Genomic DNA, 19344 nt, shown 5'->3' with positions numbered 1-19344 from the left:
ATAATCTGTGATAATGGTTGGTCCTATGGGTCATTGAGGGCACCTGAATCTGAGTGGACCATGCAACTTGACAACGATGGGGAGTGTGGATCCCTCTGGTCTGTGTTACACTGCTCTAAAATAAGATACACTGTGCTTGCCGGCTTGCTAATGCAATGATAGAACAGCAAACTGGTGAAATTCTCAGCTCCACGCTAGACGACCTCAGCATGGCGCAGCGCCGGGCGTTCAACTGCTGGCTAGAACCCGGTGTATGTGACGCATATTTGTTGCTTCGATTAGCCAGGTTACACAATTACTGATATCCTGAGCTGAGTTTCTGCTCAGTTTTTCTCACACATCAGAGCAAGTCTGGATTTGTTTGTATAAAGTCGGGTGAGAGCTTGGATAGCAAAGCTGAAAGTAACAATTATTTTCATTCACTCGTGGTCAATTCACTAACGATTTTCTCAATTTATCAATTAGTCATATTTTGGAAACACATATCTGAGTACAAGATGACATGTGTACACATGTGTCTGACTAACAGTGTAAAAAGTAGTTAATGAAAAATAAAACTAATAACGTTTCGCAGTTAAAACCAGCAAGTTTTTGGTAATAAATATGACCTAATTATTTAAGTGAGTTGGAAATTAATTTACTTTAATTGGCTACTCAGTAAATGAACTGTTTCAGCTCTATCAAACGTTTTATTTTCAATTCCTTTCATGTTGTAAGGAAAAGCTATGGATCAGAAGGTTTTTAATTTACCATCTATGTGAGCTGATCAGCCCCTTACTTCGTGGACAGTGGTGAACGGGACATATTAAGTCTTCAAAATATTCTGCCGCTGTGACAGGAAAGGCCACCAGAAAAGACACACCAAAGACAAACTGGGTTAGCTGAAACTACAGACACCACTTGCATTGTTCTTTTACTCAATGTCAACACCAAAGCAACATATCAAACTCTGTTGCATTATACCATCCATTTGTGAAAGTTTTGCCTACAAGCTGAGGTTCTATTGTTAATGGGCAGACCACACCCAAAAAAAAAAAAAAAAAAAAAAAAAAAAAAAAAAAGTCAACTTTTCCACCGCTGCAGAGAGAAGAAAACTGTAGGTGTGATCGGCAAAGGGTAAGAGCCAAAGAAACAAGAGTAGGCTTCTATGGAGTCCCTACATGACATGAGCAGCCAAGTAATATGTCTAAGTCCCAGGGTGAGATACCCTGGAGGGAAAAAGATGAAGCAACCCTCTGCTAAGGTCAGCTGCTAGCCATTTTTGCTTAAAAGTGAAAACCAGTGTTAACATCAAAAGCTGCAACGAGGAAGAGAGGAAACAGAAAAGGAGCATTTCAGCTTTTCAAAGGTAAAAACTCTTTCACATAAAAAAATGCCTGCATGAGCACATCATATAGCAGACACGCAACACTTAAGTCTGCATACTGATATTTATTAGCGTCATTTTCATACTTCAAGGCACAGTAAAGGAGCGGATTTGCGGGGTTCCTGCAACAGCATGAGTGAAATTACTGTAATAACCACATGTTCGCTGTGAAGTGCAATTCCTCAGCTTTCAGAAACCATGTGAGTTTTCCCAATAGGACGGACTATCGCATAATTATCATAAAGCACAAATGTGTCGGCAATGATAAGCTTTGTGTTCAAGAGTTAATAAAAAAAAATATATTTTACTTATAAATTTACACTGATTAGTGTCGACTGCCTAATCACGTTTTATGACTGTGGTTAGAGATCAGCCTTATCATAAGAGTGCACATGACAGCTATGCCTTACTGTTGTGCACCTGTAGGAAATCCAGAATCTCTATTTATTTTAATCGGTATGATAAATAAATATCATAAAATAAATGCACTGCTGTAGAAGTTCTTCCTCATCCTGTTCAGGTTCAATGACCCCAACAGCTTTCTTACCCTAATTATAAAAGGCAGGGATTTAAGGACATGCTGAAGAACAGTTATGTAAACAAAATATTGCCAAAAAGGCCACGTTTTCTGGTTAATAGATGGCTTTTGTACAAAGTATACTGGGGAAAAAATTGTCCTTTATGTTTCTACTTTTGTAAAAGAAAATAAGTCAAACTAATTACCAAACAGAACATAATCAGATCAAAATAAAGCACTATACTTATATATTTTTATCTGATTGTGTACTTGAAGCCAGAAAAAAGGACTTATTTCAAACAAAAATTAAAAAAAAAAAAAAAATCCTTCTGATGACAATTTTAAATAGACTCCAGTCTATAGATCAGAAAAATATATCAGTCTGGATCCTGCTGAGCTAAAGAGGACCTTAAAAAGCCTTCCAGGGCTGACCAACACAAGCAAAGGGTTCCTGCTGATTCAGATTTCCACAAGAGCAGTGATTTACATCCCAACCACACTGGGTTTTATTCTGGGGACTGACTGAACCTGAGATGCAAAGCGCAAAAGAACGCAACCAACTCAAGAGTGCGCAATGAGGTAGGAAACCAACAAACCAATCCTGGGTCAAAGGTCCAGGGTAACCTAGAGGTTAAAACGCCTAAACAGGGATAATATTTTACACTAGTTTGAAAAAGGCCCCACAGTCTAGTGTAGGCCTCGTCTGATCTGATATCACTGGGTGGGCTAATAATTAAAAGCAGGAGTTATTCATTATTAAAGGTTGAGGGAACCTAATGTGTTTATTTCCAGATGTTCCTAGAATCAGCAGTTTTCAATTTATATGTGGAAGAAGCAATAAAGTGATATCATTCAAATCTCTGTGTGCAACGTGTGAAATGATGAAGGACATGGGCAGAACTAGGCCACTTGTAGCAGAATGAGTAACACAACAGGATCACTGCTCGCCAAGTAGGCCACATTTGCATGTTGCCTCAAACTTCACCTGATACAAACAGCAGGATGAAACAATGACCAAAGCAAAAGGCACTCTGATTACCTCTCTATTAATTAAATACATCCAATAAACGAGGATCAGTAGTCCACAGGATTCCTGTGCAGAGAATAGTATTTACTTCAGTGAAACTGCATCTGTACACAAGGAAGGAAGTGATATTATTTTGAAAAGTCATTAAATTTAAAGCTACACTGTTGCTTTGAAATTGCAATGACCCAAATATCCCACCAATCAGTGACGGCCATCTTATGTGATTACTCTGCAGGAAATATCATCTGCCCGCCCTCATTTTGAAATGGCTCCTTTCACTCTCCAGCACGATGTTAACAGAAAAGAACTACATTTACATAATACAGACTGGTTTTTGTGAGCATTAGTATTCATATGGTACTTCACTGCTCTTACCTCACACAACCCGGTTTCCCAAAATATTGGGACACTACGTAAAATGTACATAAAAGCATTAAACCTTTTATCATATTAACCATAACAGTTTAGTGCTACAAATGCACAAAGTGAAGTGCAGCAAAGGAAACAGGGTTCAGTGGAGTCATTTGCAAAGCTGCTGAGAGATGCGCAGCTAAGCTAAAGCAAATCCGTGGCCTGCATGAACACTGCACTCAAGTTTCTCTGAAACAAAACTCTTATGATAGCCCTCTCACTTTAGTTCCTGGGTCACTTTAATTTAATTTCTTGGTCTGTGCTTTTATGTGATTGTTGGCTTTTATCTCTGTAAAGTGTCTTTGGGTGTTTTGAGAGGTGTTTACTAATAAAATGTATTATTATTGTTATGAAACTCTTGACAATCATTAGATGATCGTAGAGTCAACCTGCCGCAGAACACAAACCTCAGAGCCTCATAAAAAAATCTTTAAAAACAGCCCTTTACACAAATCTTTGTCTGATATAACAATGTGATTTAAAACAAACCATTCTTTACATAGGTATTATTATTATACAAGTATTATTATATTATTATGACAAGTGAGCTTCTTAGTTTAACAAAGATGACGATAAAAGCAAAAAGGTTTATAAAATCAGCTGAATTAAAACACCTCACACAAGATTTAATTTCAGCTTATTAACTTCATTATTCCTTTCTTTAATAAAATCACTCGCGATCTCAAATATAAATAAATAGATGCACAGAAACCCAAAGCACCGTGTGGAGATTAGATATAACACATCCTCATCAGGTCTGAGCCTCACAGAAGAATCATGAGCTCTGTTTACGTGTCAATCAGACCTCTAACCTCAGGTGATTTGAGGCATGTAATCATTAAAAATAAACTGAAAATATTTCCACGCTCACCTCGCTCCATGTTCACTCCCTGTGCCTCCTCATACAGAAAACAACTCAGACACAGTTATGGGTAACCTAGAAGCTAAAATTAGCTGCTAAGCTAACCCAGGCTCAGTAATGACCTGAGCCGCTGCCATCCATCTCCACAACAACATAGCAACTGCAGCCCCCCCCCACACCCACACACACACACACACACACACACACACACACACACACACACACACACACACACAGCATCGTGGCATCACATCATGGTTGAATGTGCTTACATGACTGACTACACAGGCATGCACACACACATAAAGCGTCTCCCTCACTCCCACACTGGCACTCCATGGCTCAATGTGCTTACATGACTGACTACATGGACATACATGACTAAGAACAGCCTGTTTTAGACACACATCACTACACACACATTCAAACACACACACACACATTCTTCTTCACGGTTCAATGTGCTTACATGGATGACTACACGCATAAAAAAAATACACTGTCTTTCTCTTTACACACTGTCTCTCGGCGTCCTCACACAAACACGCGCGCACACAGCCTCCAGTGACGTGCTGCAGTGTAGCAGCCTCTGCCTGTCCAGTAAAGCCAACCGAACGTAGCTGAGGGAGGCTGCAATCACACGGCCTATGAATCAATAATACTGCCCCACAAACAAGCAACACAGACACACCCACACACACATCTATCTCTCCGTCACGAATATAGACCACGAGTACTGCAGTCTCATCAATGCTGCTGTTTCCTTTCAAAGATAGAACAACAGGCAAAACTAGTGAATGTGACCAACACTCGCGCTAGGTTAACACCCCTTTCACCACTGCGCGTCTTTGTGAAAGGGTCGACATGTGAAAAAGTTCACGGCAGCAAAATTAAAGATCGGGGTTCTGTGGAGGCCACACCATCTGTTGCAGGACTCCCTGCTGACGTCATGATGCAGAATAAATTTAGTAACAATCTGATGTGTCACTGCAGCATCTATTCTAAACATCTACTGCATCTAAAACGTTAATGCAGAATTGTTCAAAGGTGGTACACAGCTGGGCTTATTGTTTCAAAAATATAGACTAAAGTAAAGTTTACGACTCATTTCAATCATTCTCCATTTCAGGAGAAAGATGCTATCCATAACTAATTTACTTTTTAGCAGTCTTCACACTAGGGCTGTGCAGTTAATCGAATTTCTATTTCAGCTCCAAACGATCACAAAAGTGCAATCAACAAAAAGCGATTATTGTTAAAATTATTTTGTCACATTACGCTCTGCAAGTATACTCTTAGCCCTGATTTATGCTGCAGCGTTCAGTCTTTGTGGAACCTGCAACATAACCTACATAAGTGGCCAGCGACGTTGCTGACGCTTGTGTGAAGTGCACTGTGTGTTATTTACCATTAATTACCAAGCAGGAAATCCACAACTTAAGTCTGACTTAACCCAACGTGCATTCTGATTGGCCTCTTATGCAGGATTGACTCCTCCCATGCACTTCCGGTTACTTTCACGCTGCAGTTTTTTTAATTTATCAGTGAGAGACTAACAATCATCATCTCAACACAAGGAATAATAATCGTAGCATCAATATAAGGACTCACAAATGTCAACAAATTCCTGGAGGGAGACTGCTGAACGTGACCCGAAGAAACTGACCACAAAGAGCGAGGAGGAGGGAAAAAGTCCCGGCATTTTATTGGTTTCTATCGCCCGGCACTGCATGTACAACACCAGGACATGACCAGAAAAATACTGTGAGAAAGACTGAATTCAGAGTATCAACACAGCACTGATAGTGTGTTGCAAAAAGGGATCCAAGAATTATTGTTTTTCTACCCTATAATACTGATCCACATATAAAGCTAAAGATTAACACAATAAAAGATAACAATCAAATTCTCTTTATTTTTACATCTAAAATCTGTATACACAATTGGCTTTAAGGAGTAAAAACTGGTTATAGGTACATTATATTAGCCAAAAGTACACACTCATCTGCCTTGACGCACATATGAATTTGAGTAACCCCCCATTCTTAATCCATAGGGTTTAATATGTCGACCCACCCTTTGCAGCTATAACAGCTTCATCTATTCTAGGAAGGCTTTCCACAAGGTTTAGGAGTGTTTATGGGAATTTCTGACCATTCTTCCAGAAGTACATTTGTGAGGTCAGGCAAGAAGGCCTGGCTCACAGTTTCCGCTCTAATTCATCCCAGTTGAGGTCAGGACTCTGCAGGCCAGTCAAGTTGTTCCACACCAAACTGGCTCATTCATGTCTTTATGGAGCTGCTTTGTGCACTGGTGTGCAGTCATGTTGGAACAGGAAGGGGCCATCCCCAAACTGTTCCCACAAAGTTGGGAGCATCAAATTTTCCCAAATGTCTTGGTATGCTGAAGCATTAAAAGTTCCTCTCACTGGAACTAAGGGGCCGAGCCCAACTCCTGAAAAACACCCCCACACCATAACCCCCCCCACCAAACTTTACACTTGGCACAATGCAGTCTGACAGGTACCGTTCCCCTGGAAACCACCAAACCCAGACTCCTCCATCAGATTGGCAGATAGAGAACTGTGATTCATCCCTCCAGAGAACACGTCTCCACTGCTCTAGAGTCCTGCTCTACATCTAAAATCTGTATACGCAGTTGGCTTTAAGGGGTAAGAAAGCAGCGTGCTTTACACCACTGCATTCAATCCGCTTCCGGCGCCGCGCGAGCAGGCAGCCAGTTTCAGCAGCTCCGCACTCATTTCGTGTTTTTTCTCATTTTGTTTAGTATTAGATGTGTTTTTGAGTTTCTGTATCTTCTGCTCTTTTTCCCCATGATGGAGCAGACTTTTTTCTGGAAAACTTTGTTTTTGTTTTTTACCCTTTTTATGGTGTTTATGTTTGGAGACTGCGAGAGTGGCCATGCTCCTATTGTTTACTCTCGGGACCAGCTGTTCTCCATCGGGAGCTCCGCTGTGCCTACTCCTGCAGAACGACCTGATATTCCCCGCGAACTGAGAAGGAAGAGACGCGGGAGACGTGCGGGCATAGGTCGTCGTTGCCAGAGGAGAAGGTACAGGCCCGTCATCCCGTCCATCATCATGGGAAACGTGAGATCTCTTCCCAACAAAGTGGACGAGCTGGCGGCGCTAACGCGACATCAAAGGAGCTACCGGGAGAGCAGCCTCATGTGCCTGACGGAGACGTGGCTAACCGAGCTAACCCCGGACTCACACATAAACATGGACGGCTTTCATTTGATCCGTGCCGACAGAACCAAGGAGAGTGGTAAGAAGAGGGGCGGGGGTCTGGCTGTGTTTGTGAACGATAGATGGTGCAACTCCAGTCATCTAACCATCAAAGAGACGCTCTGCAGTAAGGACATTGAACTGCTCGCTGTTAGCTTGAGGCCGTACTATCTTCCTCGGGAGTTTTCACATGTTATTGTGATAACTGTGTATGTGCCGCCCTCTGCTAACGCTGCTGCAGCCTGCGATGTCCTCCATGCTACTACCAGCAGACTCCAAACACAGCACCCACAGGCCCTCTTTCTGATCTCAGGGGACTTTAACCACGTCTCCCTGTCCTCCACTCTCCCCACCTTCACCCAGTATGTCACCTGCCACACCAGGAATACCAACAGACTGGATCTACTGTATGCCAACATCAAGGAGGCATACAGCTCATCACCTCTGCCTCCCCTGGGGGGCTCAGATCACAACCTGGTTCATCTCCAGCCTGTGTACAAACCCTTGGTACACAGAGAACCAGTTGTGACACACACAGTGAAGAAATGGTCTGAGGAGACTGAAGAAGCTCTGAGAGACTGCTTTAGCTCCACTGTGTGGGAAGAGCTTTGTGCCCCTCATGGGGAGGACATCGACAGCATCACGGACTGCATCACTGAGTACATAAATTTCTGCGTGGAAAACACTGTGCCCACCAGGAGGGTACGGTGTTTTTCAAACAACAAACCCTGGATCAACTCCGAAATAAAGGCTCTCCTGAAGGAGAAGAAGAGAGCCTTTAGATCAGGAAATAAGGAGGAGCTGAGAGCCGTGCAGAAGGATCTGAGAAGGAAAATCAGGGATGGAAAAAACATCTACAGGAAGAAGATGGAGGACCAGCTACAGCAGAGCAACATCAGTGGGGTTTGGAGGAGTTTGAACTCAATTTCAGGCCACAAACCAAGCCCTAGGATTGTGGGAGACTTAGAGTGGGTTAACAACCTGAACCAGTTCTTTAACAGGTTTGACCAGCCACCCACCCCTCCCCCAGCCCAGTCCCCCCTGCTGTCAGCCCCACCATCTTTAATGACTGCCAACCTTTCTTCTTCTTGGGACCTCACACCTCTCAGCTCTCAGCCATCACCCACCCCCTTGACTTCTGAGGACTCCATCTCACAACCCCCATCCCCCACCTCCATCTTGTCCCTCTAAACTCATCATGTGAGGAAGGAGCTACGTAAGATCAAGGTGCGAAAGGCTGCTGGTCCAGACGGCATCAGCTCCAGGCTCCTGAGGTGCTGCGCAGATCAGCTGTGTGGCATCATGGGATACATGTTCAACCTGCGCTTGAAGCTGGGGAAAGTACCACAACTGTGGAAGACCTCCTGTGTGGTACCGGTACCAAAGACCAAACATCCAAAGGATCTTAGCAGCTACAGGCCGGTAGCCCTGACATCGCATCTAATGAAGACCCTCGAGAGGCTGGTCCTCAACCATCTACGCCTCATGGTGTCGTCTTCGTTGGACCCGCTGCAGTTCGCCTACCGGCCTGGCATCGGGGTGGTTGACGCCATCATCTACCTCCTGCACCGAGCTCTGACCCACCTGGAGAAGCCTGGAAGCACTGTGAGGATCATGTTCTTTGATTTCTCCAGTGCTTTTAACACCATCCAGCCAGGACTTCTGAGAGACAAGCTGGAACTGTCAGGAGTGGACCACCACATCTCCGAGTGGATACTGGACTACCTCACTGACCGCCCACAGTACGTGAGGACACAGGGCTGTGTCTCTGACAGGCTGGTCTGCAGTACGGGGGCCCCACAGGGAACTGTGCTGGCACCGTTCCTCTTCACCCTCTACACTGCAGACGTCTCCATCAACTCCCCACGCTGCCATCTGCAGAAGTTCTCTGACGACTCTGCCATAGTTGGCCTCATCACAGGTGAGGATGACTCAGAGTACAGACAGTGGACTCAGGACTTTGTGGACTGGTGCCAGCGGAACCACCTCCTGATCAACGCCACTAAAACCAAGGAGCTGGTGGTGGATTTCCGCAGGCGCAGACCCACCACACGGACACCGGTGAACATCCAGGGAGTGGACATTGAGATAGTGGACTCTTATAAGTACCTGGGTGTTCACCTAAACAATAAACTGGACTGGACTCATAACACTGATGCGCTCTACAGGAAGGGTCAGAGCAGACTCTACCTGCTGAGAAGGCTGAGGTCTTTTGGAGTGCAGGGGACACTCCTGAAGACCTTCTATGACTCTGTGGTGGCATCAGCCATCTTCTATGCAGCAGTATGTTGGAGCAGCAGCTTATCTACAGCTGAGAGGAAGAGGATAGACAAGCTCATCAGGAAAGCCAGCTCTGTCCTAGGATGTCCTCTCGACTCAGTGCAGGTGGTGGGAGACAGAAGGACTCTGACCAAAATAACATCACTGATGGACAAGGTCTCCCATCCCATGCATGAAACTGTTGCTGAGCTGGAGAGCTCCTTCAGTGACAGACTGCTGCATCCTAAATGCACAAAGGAGCGTTACCGTAGATCCTTCCTCCCAGCAGCTGTAAGACTTTATAATCATCACTGCTCCCAACAAAAACCACAATAACCTACACAATGTAGGATAATATATAATATACTGTAAATAGTCCGGCCTGTTAAGGTTCAACACACAGGCACATCATGTACATTGTATATAGTGTTATTATTAGTAGTATTAAGGTTAATCTTGTTTTTTGATTTTATATATATTTATATTCTTTTCTTAATAGTGTGAATTATTATATTTTTACTTATATTTATAATAACTGCGGCTGCTGTTACACCCAAATTTCCCCTCTGTGGGACAATAAAGGCTGTTTCTTCTTCTTCTTCTTCTTCTTCAATGATGTAAGGCTTGGATGCAGCTGCTCAGCCATGGAAACCCATACCATGAAGCTCTCTACACACAGTTCTTGAGCTGATCTGAAGCTCACATGAAGGTTGGAGGTCTGTAGTGATTGACTCTGCAGAAAGTTGGTGACCTTGGTGCGCTACGACCCTCAGCATCTGCTGATCCCGCTTTGTGATTTTACGTGGCCTACCACTTCATGGCTGAGTTGCTGTTGTTCCCAATCGCTTCCACTGGTATAATATTAAAGATTCAAAAAACTTTATTGTCATTCTTCTCATGTAAACATGACAGGAACGAATATCGGATTCTGAGGTCCCTCCAGTGCAGTTGCGACAAAGAAACTACAGCATACATTTACAAATATCCATCCATCCATTCACTTCTGCTTATCCTGTTCAGGGTCACAGGGGGGCTGGAGCCTATCCCAGCTGACATAGGGCGAGAGGCAGGGTACACCCTGTACAGGTCGCCAGCCTGTCACAGGGCCACATTTACAAATAAATAGAATAATTTAAGAAAATAGAATATAATAAATAACTAGCTATAAGAAACAAAGTGGTCTGGTACCTGAGCAGTATGCGCTGATATTGCACATCATATTGTCATGTATTGCACAATGTTGCACTTTCAGTGGTTTATTACATGTGAATATTTTCAGTGGACTGGCCTTAAAGAAGCTGAGTTTCTATTTCACAAGAATGTTGTTAGTGATCTGATTTTAGTGAGGTGCAGAGTTTGTTAGTCTGACAGCTTCAGGATAGAAGCTGTTTCGCAGCCTGGTTGACCTCACTCCGATGCTGCGTAATCTACGGCCTGAGGGGAGTGGGGAGAACAGTTCGTGGGCAGGGTGGGAGGGGTCCACGATTATGCTGGAGGCCCTGTTCCTGCATCTGCTGACAGAGATGTCCTACAGTTGTAAAGGTGCTGCCGGTGATCTTCTGAGCAGTCTTGACCATCCTCTGCAGAGCCGTCCTGTCAGAAGCAGAACGGTTTCCATACCACATGGTGATGCATGTTGTTATGATGCTCTCAACCACACACCTGCAGTAGGAAGTGAGGATTTTGGTCCCCAGGAAAGCCTTCTTCAGCTTCCTCAGGAAGTAGAGTCTTTGGTGGGCTTTCTTGATAAGACAGCCACAGTTTGTGTTCCAGGTGTTGGTGTTGGTGATGTAAGTCCCCAGATATTTAAAGCCGGAGACACCCTCGACTGTTGCTTTTCCGATGCACAGTGGTGCAGGACAGCAGATGATGTTCCTTCTGAAATCCATTATCATCTCCTTGGTTTTGGCCACATTGATGCAAAGGTTGTTGTCCTTGCACCAGGTCTCCAAGTGTTCCACCTTCAAACTGTACTCCATCTTGTCATTATTTGAGATGAGTCCGACCACTGCTGTGTCATCTGCAAGCTCACTGATGCGGGTGCTCAGGAATTTGGATGAGCAGTCATAAGTAAGTAGTGTGTACAGCAGAGGGCTAAGGACACATCCCTGAGGGGAGCCAGTGTTGAGGGTGATGGGGGAAGAGGTGATGTCGTGAATTTGGACCGTCTGCTTCCTGTTTGTTAAAAAGTCCAGGACTGAGTTGCAGAGTGAGAGTATTACTAACAGTTGACTGTGGAAGTGTGGTAGTGAGGAAATTTCAGGACTGGACTTGTTGCACAGGTATCATCCTATCATGTACCACGCTGGAATTCACTGAGCTCCTGAGAGCGGCCCATTCTTTCACTAATGTTTGTACAAGCAGTCTGCATGCCTAGGTGCTTGGTTTATACACATGCGGCCTAGGGGAGTGCGATGTATACGGTCTACGATAATATCTTAATTGCCGTGTTAACGATGCGCAAGCTGACATTATCGAGTATGCTACTCACTAGGAAAAAACAACAATTAAGGCCCTCGACTCCACGCGTTCACTACTTCATGCTTTAGTATAGGCTGCTGTGCGTGCACATTGAGAGTGCCCATACTGTGCGCTAGCATAGCTGCCTAAACAACACACTGGAAATGAGTGAACACACTGCACCAGGGGAAGAAATTCAGACATCGCCAGCCTCGCAGTCTACCACCTTAGGTTTAATTCCTAGGTGACAATCATCTTGATTTGTGTGGAGGTGGTTTGGATTTGAAAAGACTGACATTGCTCAAAAGATGGCAGTTTGAAGACTTCGTAAGAAAGCGGTTGCCGTTGCAGATAGCTCGACAACTAACCTGTTCCATCATCTCTGAACAAACCACTGCACAGAATATGAGGAATACGCAAAGCTTCCGAGAGCCCGCTGTCGAAGACAAAACTAAATCTGCTAAGGTGTCTGGCAAAACACACACTCAGCAAACTTTAGCCACAGAGTCATTCACTAAAAAAGGATGGATGGATGGATGTTAATATCCTTTAAGTCTTAAAAGTCTTATATAAGACAAACACATTTTTAAATAATCCAAAATAGTGTTTGTTAGAGTTATCAACAAATTTGAAGAAAATACCGAGGTATCATTTTTTTTTTGTGTCAATATCGCACAACCCTACTTTGGCCGTGGAAGTGATTGGAACACCTGAATTCAATGCGCTGAGACAGCATTTCCAGTAGCATTAAGAGGTATCTGGTCTGTGACCCTGTGAATGTGCCCTTGAATTTAAAAGTACTATAAAAGGTTTTTGACTAATTCACATTTGCAGTCTGGTGACACCAAGTTACATGTTGGTATTATGACACAGTAACTATACTTCAGTTTTTAAGTTCAGTGGCCTTTCACACACACCCTAATGGAGTTTGAAGACACTTCATTATATAAGCTCTACCATCTACCCACTTACACAGAAAGCTTTATATTTTAATACAATAAATGTATTTTATCTGTACAGTTTCTCAAATCCATTTTGTTAGAAATTCTTTATCAAAAGGCCAGAAATAACAGGCATAGATTTCTATCAACTAAAGTAATACAGCCTTGTTGCTTTTACTACATGCCATGTGTGCAGTGCTTCTGAGAGACTAGAAAAATGTGCATTCAGAGAATGAAGAAACTTATAAAAAGGAGACTCCACCAAAAGGCTAAAGGGAGGGAACTCCAGCTTAGAGGAAAGCCACATTCTTGTTACTCCCTATAAAAATAAATAAATAAAGATGGAAGGAGGAGGAGGAGGAGGATGGAGGTCTCCAGACGGATGTTTCATGTGCTTGGGAAAGTACAAAGATGATCAAAGTGACTGAATCGCGGCCTCAGACAGAAAAGAATTCAGTTCGTTCTCTGCTTTACCTTGAAGTGCAGATATCACAGAGTCACACACTTGCTGATTCATACGTTGTGATGGTGGGGAAAAAAAGAGAAAACCAAGCATCAGCATACAGAGTGGTTCCCTTTAAATACGCTCGTCAAATAAAGAGGAACTAAAGCTGGATGATACAAATCATCAGGGCTTTTATGCACTGCCACAAATAGATGAGTTATAAATTTCTTTAATTATTAATTTTTATAAATTACTTTCCCAAATAATAAAAAGTAAAAAAGAAAAGAAAAAAAAAACAGCAATCATTATAAGCTGCAGTTGAAGGCAGATTTTTCTAATGTGATAACTAAAAATGAAAATAGCTACAAAAAGATGAATCCACATCATCCATGTTGTACTGGATAAACAATATTCAGCATTATTGTTATTTTTTTTTAATTCTTAAAACTGTGCAGCATTGCATAGTCGGCATATTTCCATTTATTGTGTCAATCAAACAATGAATGTGTGATCGTGGTGCAGACTTTCAGCTTGATTCAAGATGTTTTACAATAGTACAACATTCACTGTTTAGGAACTACAGCCATTTTATACACAGGCCTCCCATTTTCAGAGGCTTAAAGGGAGTTGGACAAGATGATTTAACTTTTAAATTTAAGGATTGCTTTTAATGCCCTGCGACAGGCTGGTGACCTGTCCAGGGTGTAGCCTGACAGCTGGGATAGGCTCCAGCTGCCCATAACCCTGAAAAGGATACGCATAAAAAGATGGATGGCTAGACAGACGGACAGCTTTTAATGCTTGGATAAAAATGTCTTGCAGTCAATGACTGCCTAAAATCTAGATGTCTTGGGTTGCTTTTGCAAATTCCTCTTGGTTCCTGTCCAAAGAATTGTTCCCGACCTGGACGGGCTCTTTTATATGTCTTTTAGATGTTATCTGGTCTTCTTGCTGCTGAGTGTAACCAGTGCTTTGCCCCTTGCTATACCTACCTCCTCAAGTGATCTCAACTTGGCAACCACATGCTGCGAATGTGGTTTTATTTAACCAAGGAAAGAATCTGTGATCATTCACTTCAGTTATCTTCAGTGGTCTTTCATTAATTTTGTTTGCTTGTTGTTGTGCTGGCCAAAGCATTTCTTGTTTTTATGGATGTAACAGATTGTTAATTTGTCCACTCCCACAGTTTTTGTTATCTGTTTGATAGGTAGTTTGATTTTCCAGCCTAATAATACCGTCCTTCAATTACATCCACATCTCGTTAGAGTTACTGTTGAGAATCTAAGTCAACACTTGAAATCAGCTGCTCTCTTATCCATTCAGTGGAATAATAAACAGGCCTCACCTGGCCATGAAACTGCTTTCAGTCAATTTTCCAGTCACTTTTGAGCCTCTAAAAATTGCTAGGTATAGAAAGGGCTGTAATTCCAAAACAGTTAATGCAATACTTTTGTTCAACCCCTTGAATAAATCTGAAAGTCCGCCTTCACTGTTTGATTTAAACTCCACTGTGGTGGTGCACAAGAAGAAAAAAGATTATATTATATCGGACCTAACTGTAGTTACACAGAATTTAGCAACTGGAAAAACAGTCACCTCAAAGGAGACATAAACACGCAGAGTGCTTTTGTCGTTCAGAAAATTGTTACCAGCTGGACGAATCAGCTTTTAAAGAGTAAAAACATGAATGCGGCAGTCCTACCATCTGTCCTGCTCCTGAGAGTGATCACTACCCTCACTACTCAAAAAGATTTCCCTACTAATTCCTTTTGAACAATCAACAATATCTGACTTTTGTTATAATTTTTCCAACATGGTGCAGCAGCATTGTGCAAACATTTCCACACAGACATCACTTTCCTCCACATCACTGTGCCGTGATGACATTATCGCTGCTGTTTTAAGATGTGGCGAGGAGATAACCAGAGAAGCCACTCGAAAGACGAGATATCAGACACGCCATCACTGCATCGGTGAAAATCTCATCACCTCTCTCCTGCAAACAAACCGATACTAATGAAAAATAAGACTGCACACCGCCTAAAACAGAAGCTACATTTTTGAAGGGTGGAGCCACTTTCCCTTTCATACTAATGCTGTTGATGTGTTTGGTTACCTTAAACGTGATTCAGTGTGGCACTGCAAAACAATATTACAGTCCAAGCACACACACTCTAACTTCACTTTACCTGATATATGTATATCTGAAAGAAGCACTTAAGATCAACTTAAATCAGTTATCAAGGAAAATGATTTAACATGGCTCTCTCTAAACAATACAGTATTAGCACACACAATAAGTTTAACCAGACTCAACACAACACAGTGTCATTGGGCAAGGTTTTTCCAAATGGCATTGTGTTGGTATTGAAGTGGGTTAAATTAATTTCTGGATCATTTCTGGCAAGATGTTCAAAAAAGATTAAACAGATTTTGGGAACTGATGTCACTTTGGATCCACTACTCTACATATTAGAGCATATGTCTGGAAAACAGATATGAATGAAAAACTGATACAGCTGTTAGGAATTCTGCTCTGAATTGTGGTTTGTGTTGTAATATACGAATGAATAAAGTGTTAAAAAAAGAAAAATAGAATCACTGTGATAAAACTGTGCCATATTTTTTACATCTGGTATACCTTTAAACAAACTCATCTATGCTAACTGGACATGCCCATGCCAGTGCTAATATCAGAATGCTAGCCTGCACAGAAAGACAAATGCCAGCATCCTGTTAGCTAACATGATGGTGTATAGTTGGTGTTTAGTTTCATATGTTGCACTGTCACAAAAGTGGTGGGCCTGTAGTGATTCACCAGCCAGCCACAGGCCAAAGCTGCCAGCCGAAGGTTATCAATAATGAACCTATTTTGGCAGCATGCTCTCTGGAGGTAAACCATGAAATGCATTATTTTTCTTTCCGAGTCAAACCTGATGCTTCACAGACTGTTAACACAGTCAGAAAAAAGTCACTGTGAAGTTTGTCTTGAAGTTTCAGGTTGTCATAAACTCCATGAGCTATTTTCCTTATTTCAAAGAAATTATATTTAAAAAATTACAGTAATGGTTATTTTGATCTGTATGGCTGTAATATAAGTAAGCAAATTTATTTAAATTTGTTTCTTAAAAATAAATGTCAAAGTAATTTTAAGTATACATTTATGGAACAATCTCAAACCCTATAAAGACTCTGTGAGTCTTCATGGAGACTCAGAGTCAAACTTTACTATAGTCAGTTTGAACTTCATCATGTACCAACCCGAGAGCTGGTACATATTTTACAGTACAAGTGCAAAGTTTGTCAAGTCACCTCCATCCATCCATCCATCCATCCTCTTCCACTTATCCTTTTCAGGGTCACAGGGGGCTGGAGCCTATCCCAGCTGTCATAGGGCGAGAGGCGTGGTACACCTCTACAGGTCGCCCAGCCTGTCGCAGGGCTAACACAGAGAGACAGACAACCACTCACACTCACATTCACACCTGTGGGCAATTTAGAATCACCAATTAACCTACCCCCAGTAACTGCAATGTCTTTGGACTGTGGGAAGAAACCAGAGTACATGGAGAAAACCCACACAGACAAGGGGTGAACATGCAAACTCCACACAGAACAGCCCGGGCCAAGGTGGCTTCGAACCCAGACCTTCTTGCTGTGAGGCAGCAGTGCTAACCACTGTGCCACCTATATTTGTACAAATGTGCCATTTGTTGCTTCTTGCAAGATGCTGAAAAGCAAGCAATAACAAATATATAATTTTCTACCAATACAGTTAGTTGAATATTGAATTAAAAACTAAGTAAAAGCAACAAACAATGATTATAACAAGTGAAGTATCACGTTCTGCAGTTATGACAGTGCTGGCACCCTGTCACTGCAGCATGGAGGCCTCATATGCCCAGCTGAGAGACTGCTGTGTCACCTCTCACTAACAAAGACTCTGACTCATCACTCTGCTCAGTTTGACTCATAAATGTTGCTTTTAGCCAACATCTAAAAGCAACAAAGCAACACTAAAACACAGGAAAATTCTACAACAGCATGAGCAACAAGGTTTAACACAAAATGGTTTTTCACATGACTTAATGCAGATGCTGGAGCACTGAGTGATGGAGACTACAGCGCCGCCGTCAGTCTTTTGTTACTGATACAGCTCCATATTAAACAAATTCATCTTATAACCTTATATTACAAATTACTCCAGCGTGAGAGATAACTCAGTCATTGTGCACCTTCTGACAGATGTACTAAAACATCATTTCCAGGACATTAAAGACAAGCTGGTGCAATGTAGGAATTTTTCATTTCATCTGTTATATACTGTTATGTACTTTTTCTTCCACTGTGTGAATTGTCAACAGGATGAAAAGGAGACTAAAGATTTCAGACACATTCAGACTTAAGTGGTAAATAGGCTGGTACTTGGATAACTCTTTTCTACTCTAGCCGAGTGTGCTACACTTCTACACTACAAGCCACATTCACCAATTCACACACACACATTCATACACAGTTTCTTCTGTAGCTTTTTGCCCATCACAGACACACACAGAATGACGACTGGATCAGATTTAGTTTGAGGTTGTGTGTTTTGCCTGACAATTCAAAATGCACACCTTGGGCCACTCATCTTCCAAATAGGAGAAAAATCTGCTCTACCTCCTTTACCTCTACCACAGCAGCTGAAATAAAACTAACATCATTATGAACAGTTTAAAAAAAAAACTAGAAAACAGACCATTATAAAGTCCTAAATCATCTGCGAGCACTTTCAAATATTTGAACGCATCATTAGCTACATTAGGTGCTACAGACTACATCAAAATATCAACAATTACAAAGACACATGGTGATTTCCAAAAATCCAGAAGATCAGAAAATAAATTACAGAATTGTAAATCAGAACTTCACACATGAACATTTTAGTTGCTGCAGAGTAAAATTGTTGCTACAAATCAATGCTAGCAGCCCAGTAGAGCGTAGGCACCATTTCCACTGCAGTGCTGAACTCTGGCATGAGATGTTAGGGTTAGTTCAGTACTCTATTACTTACAGTCTACAGAGATGATGCATTTACCCTGTCAGTGTTCCATTAATGCAAAGAACCCTGGGAGAGGTTAAGATAAAGTGAATAAAAGTAAAAGATTTACATGATAAATATACTCGAGAGTGAAGGTTAAAATCAAGTTTTATCAAGTTTCGGAGCAGCTGTGAATGAAGGCTTTTATAAAGGGCCTGTTTTTCTTGTGTGCATGCATGGTAATAACACAAACCTGCTGCTTGTCCTTCTTGAGTATTTTCATCTTCTATCCCTTCACTGCATCTGTTAACAGAAAAGATCATAAATCAAATTACTTCCAGAAAAAGCACAAAAGAAAAAAAAGAAAAAAGGAAATTTCTGACATCTGTAAGTAAGCTCAGTAGAGCCAAATGCAACAACAACAAAAAAAAAAGATGATTCAACCAAGGCAAACACTATATACTGGATTTAATCTTTTGTAATTGTAATCAAAGTTCAGAGCACAAAAATCCCTCAGAGAACTCTGCATATATTTTCCTTCAACCCTTACAACTGTATATCAAGTACACCATTATAAAGATATCTGAGAAATGTTTTCTTGTAACATCCGTCTTCCAAGTTTAGGCGTTGAAGTACTGCCTTGCTAAAGGACACTTACTACAGTACACCAGTAAAAAGAAGCAGCTTTTTTCACTTTTTCCTTACAGTTTAAGTCGAAGACTTGAAAAAACACAGATTGTCTGTATTATTCCACCGTTTTAGTTTAAACTGACACTAAGTTAACAC

At 41.9% G+C, this 19344-nt stretch overlaps 1 protein-coding gene across 2 annotated transcripts in view; it reads right to left on the bottom strand.

Annotated features, from left to right (window-relative positions):
• The window catches only part of chd6 (chromodomain helicase DNA binding protein 6), a 95741-nt gene that overhangs the window by 54894 nt on the left and 21503 nt on the right, over positions 1 to 19344 (bottom strand). For both annotated transcript variants that reach the window (XM_030728474.1, XM_030728476.1), the window contains exon 2: positions 18812 to 18861. In XM_030728474.1, the coding sequence (XP_030584334.1) occupies positions 18812 to 18841 (30 nt within the window). In that variant the 5' untranslated portion in view covers positions 18842 to 18861. The remainder of the gene's footprint in view (positions 1 to 18811; positions 18862 to 19344) is intronic.

The sequence above is a fragment of the Archocentrus centrarchus genome, chromosome 5 (assembly GCF_007364275.1).
Source record: "Archocentrus centrarchus isolate MPI-CPG fArcCen1 chromosome 5, fArcCen1, whole genome shotgun sequence".
Lineage (NCBI taxonomy): Eukaryota > Metazoa > Chordata > Actinopteri > Cichliformes > Cichlidae > Archocentrus > Archocentrus centrarchus.
The sequence above is the reverse complement of the archived record's forward strand: the minus strand, read 5'-3'. Positions and strand labels throughout refer to the sequence as shown.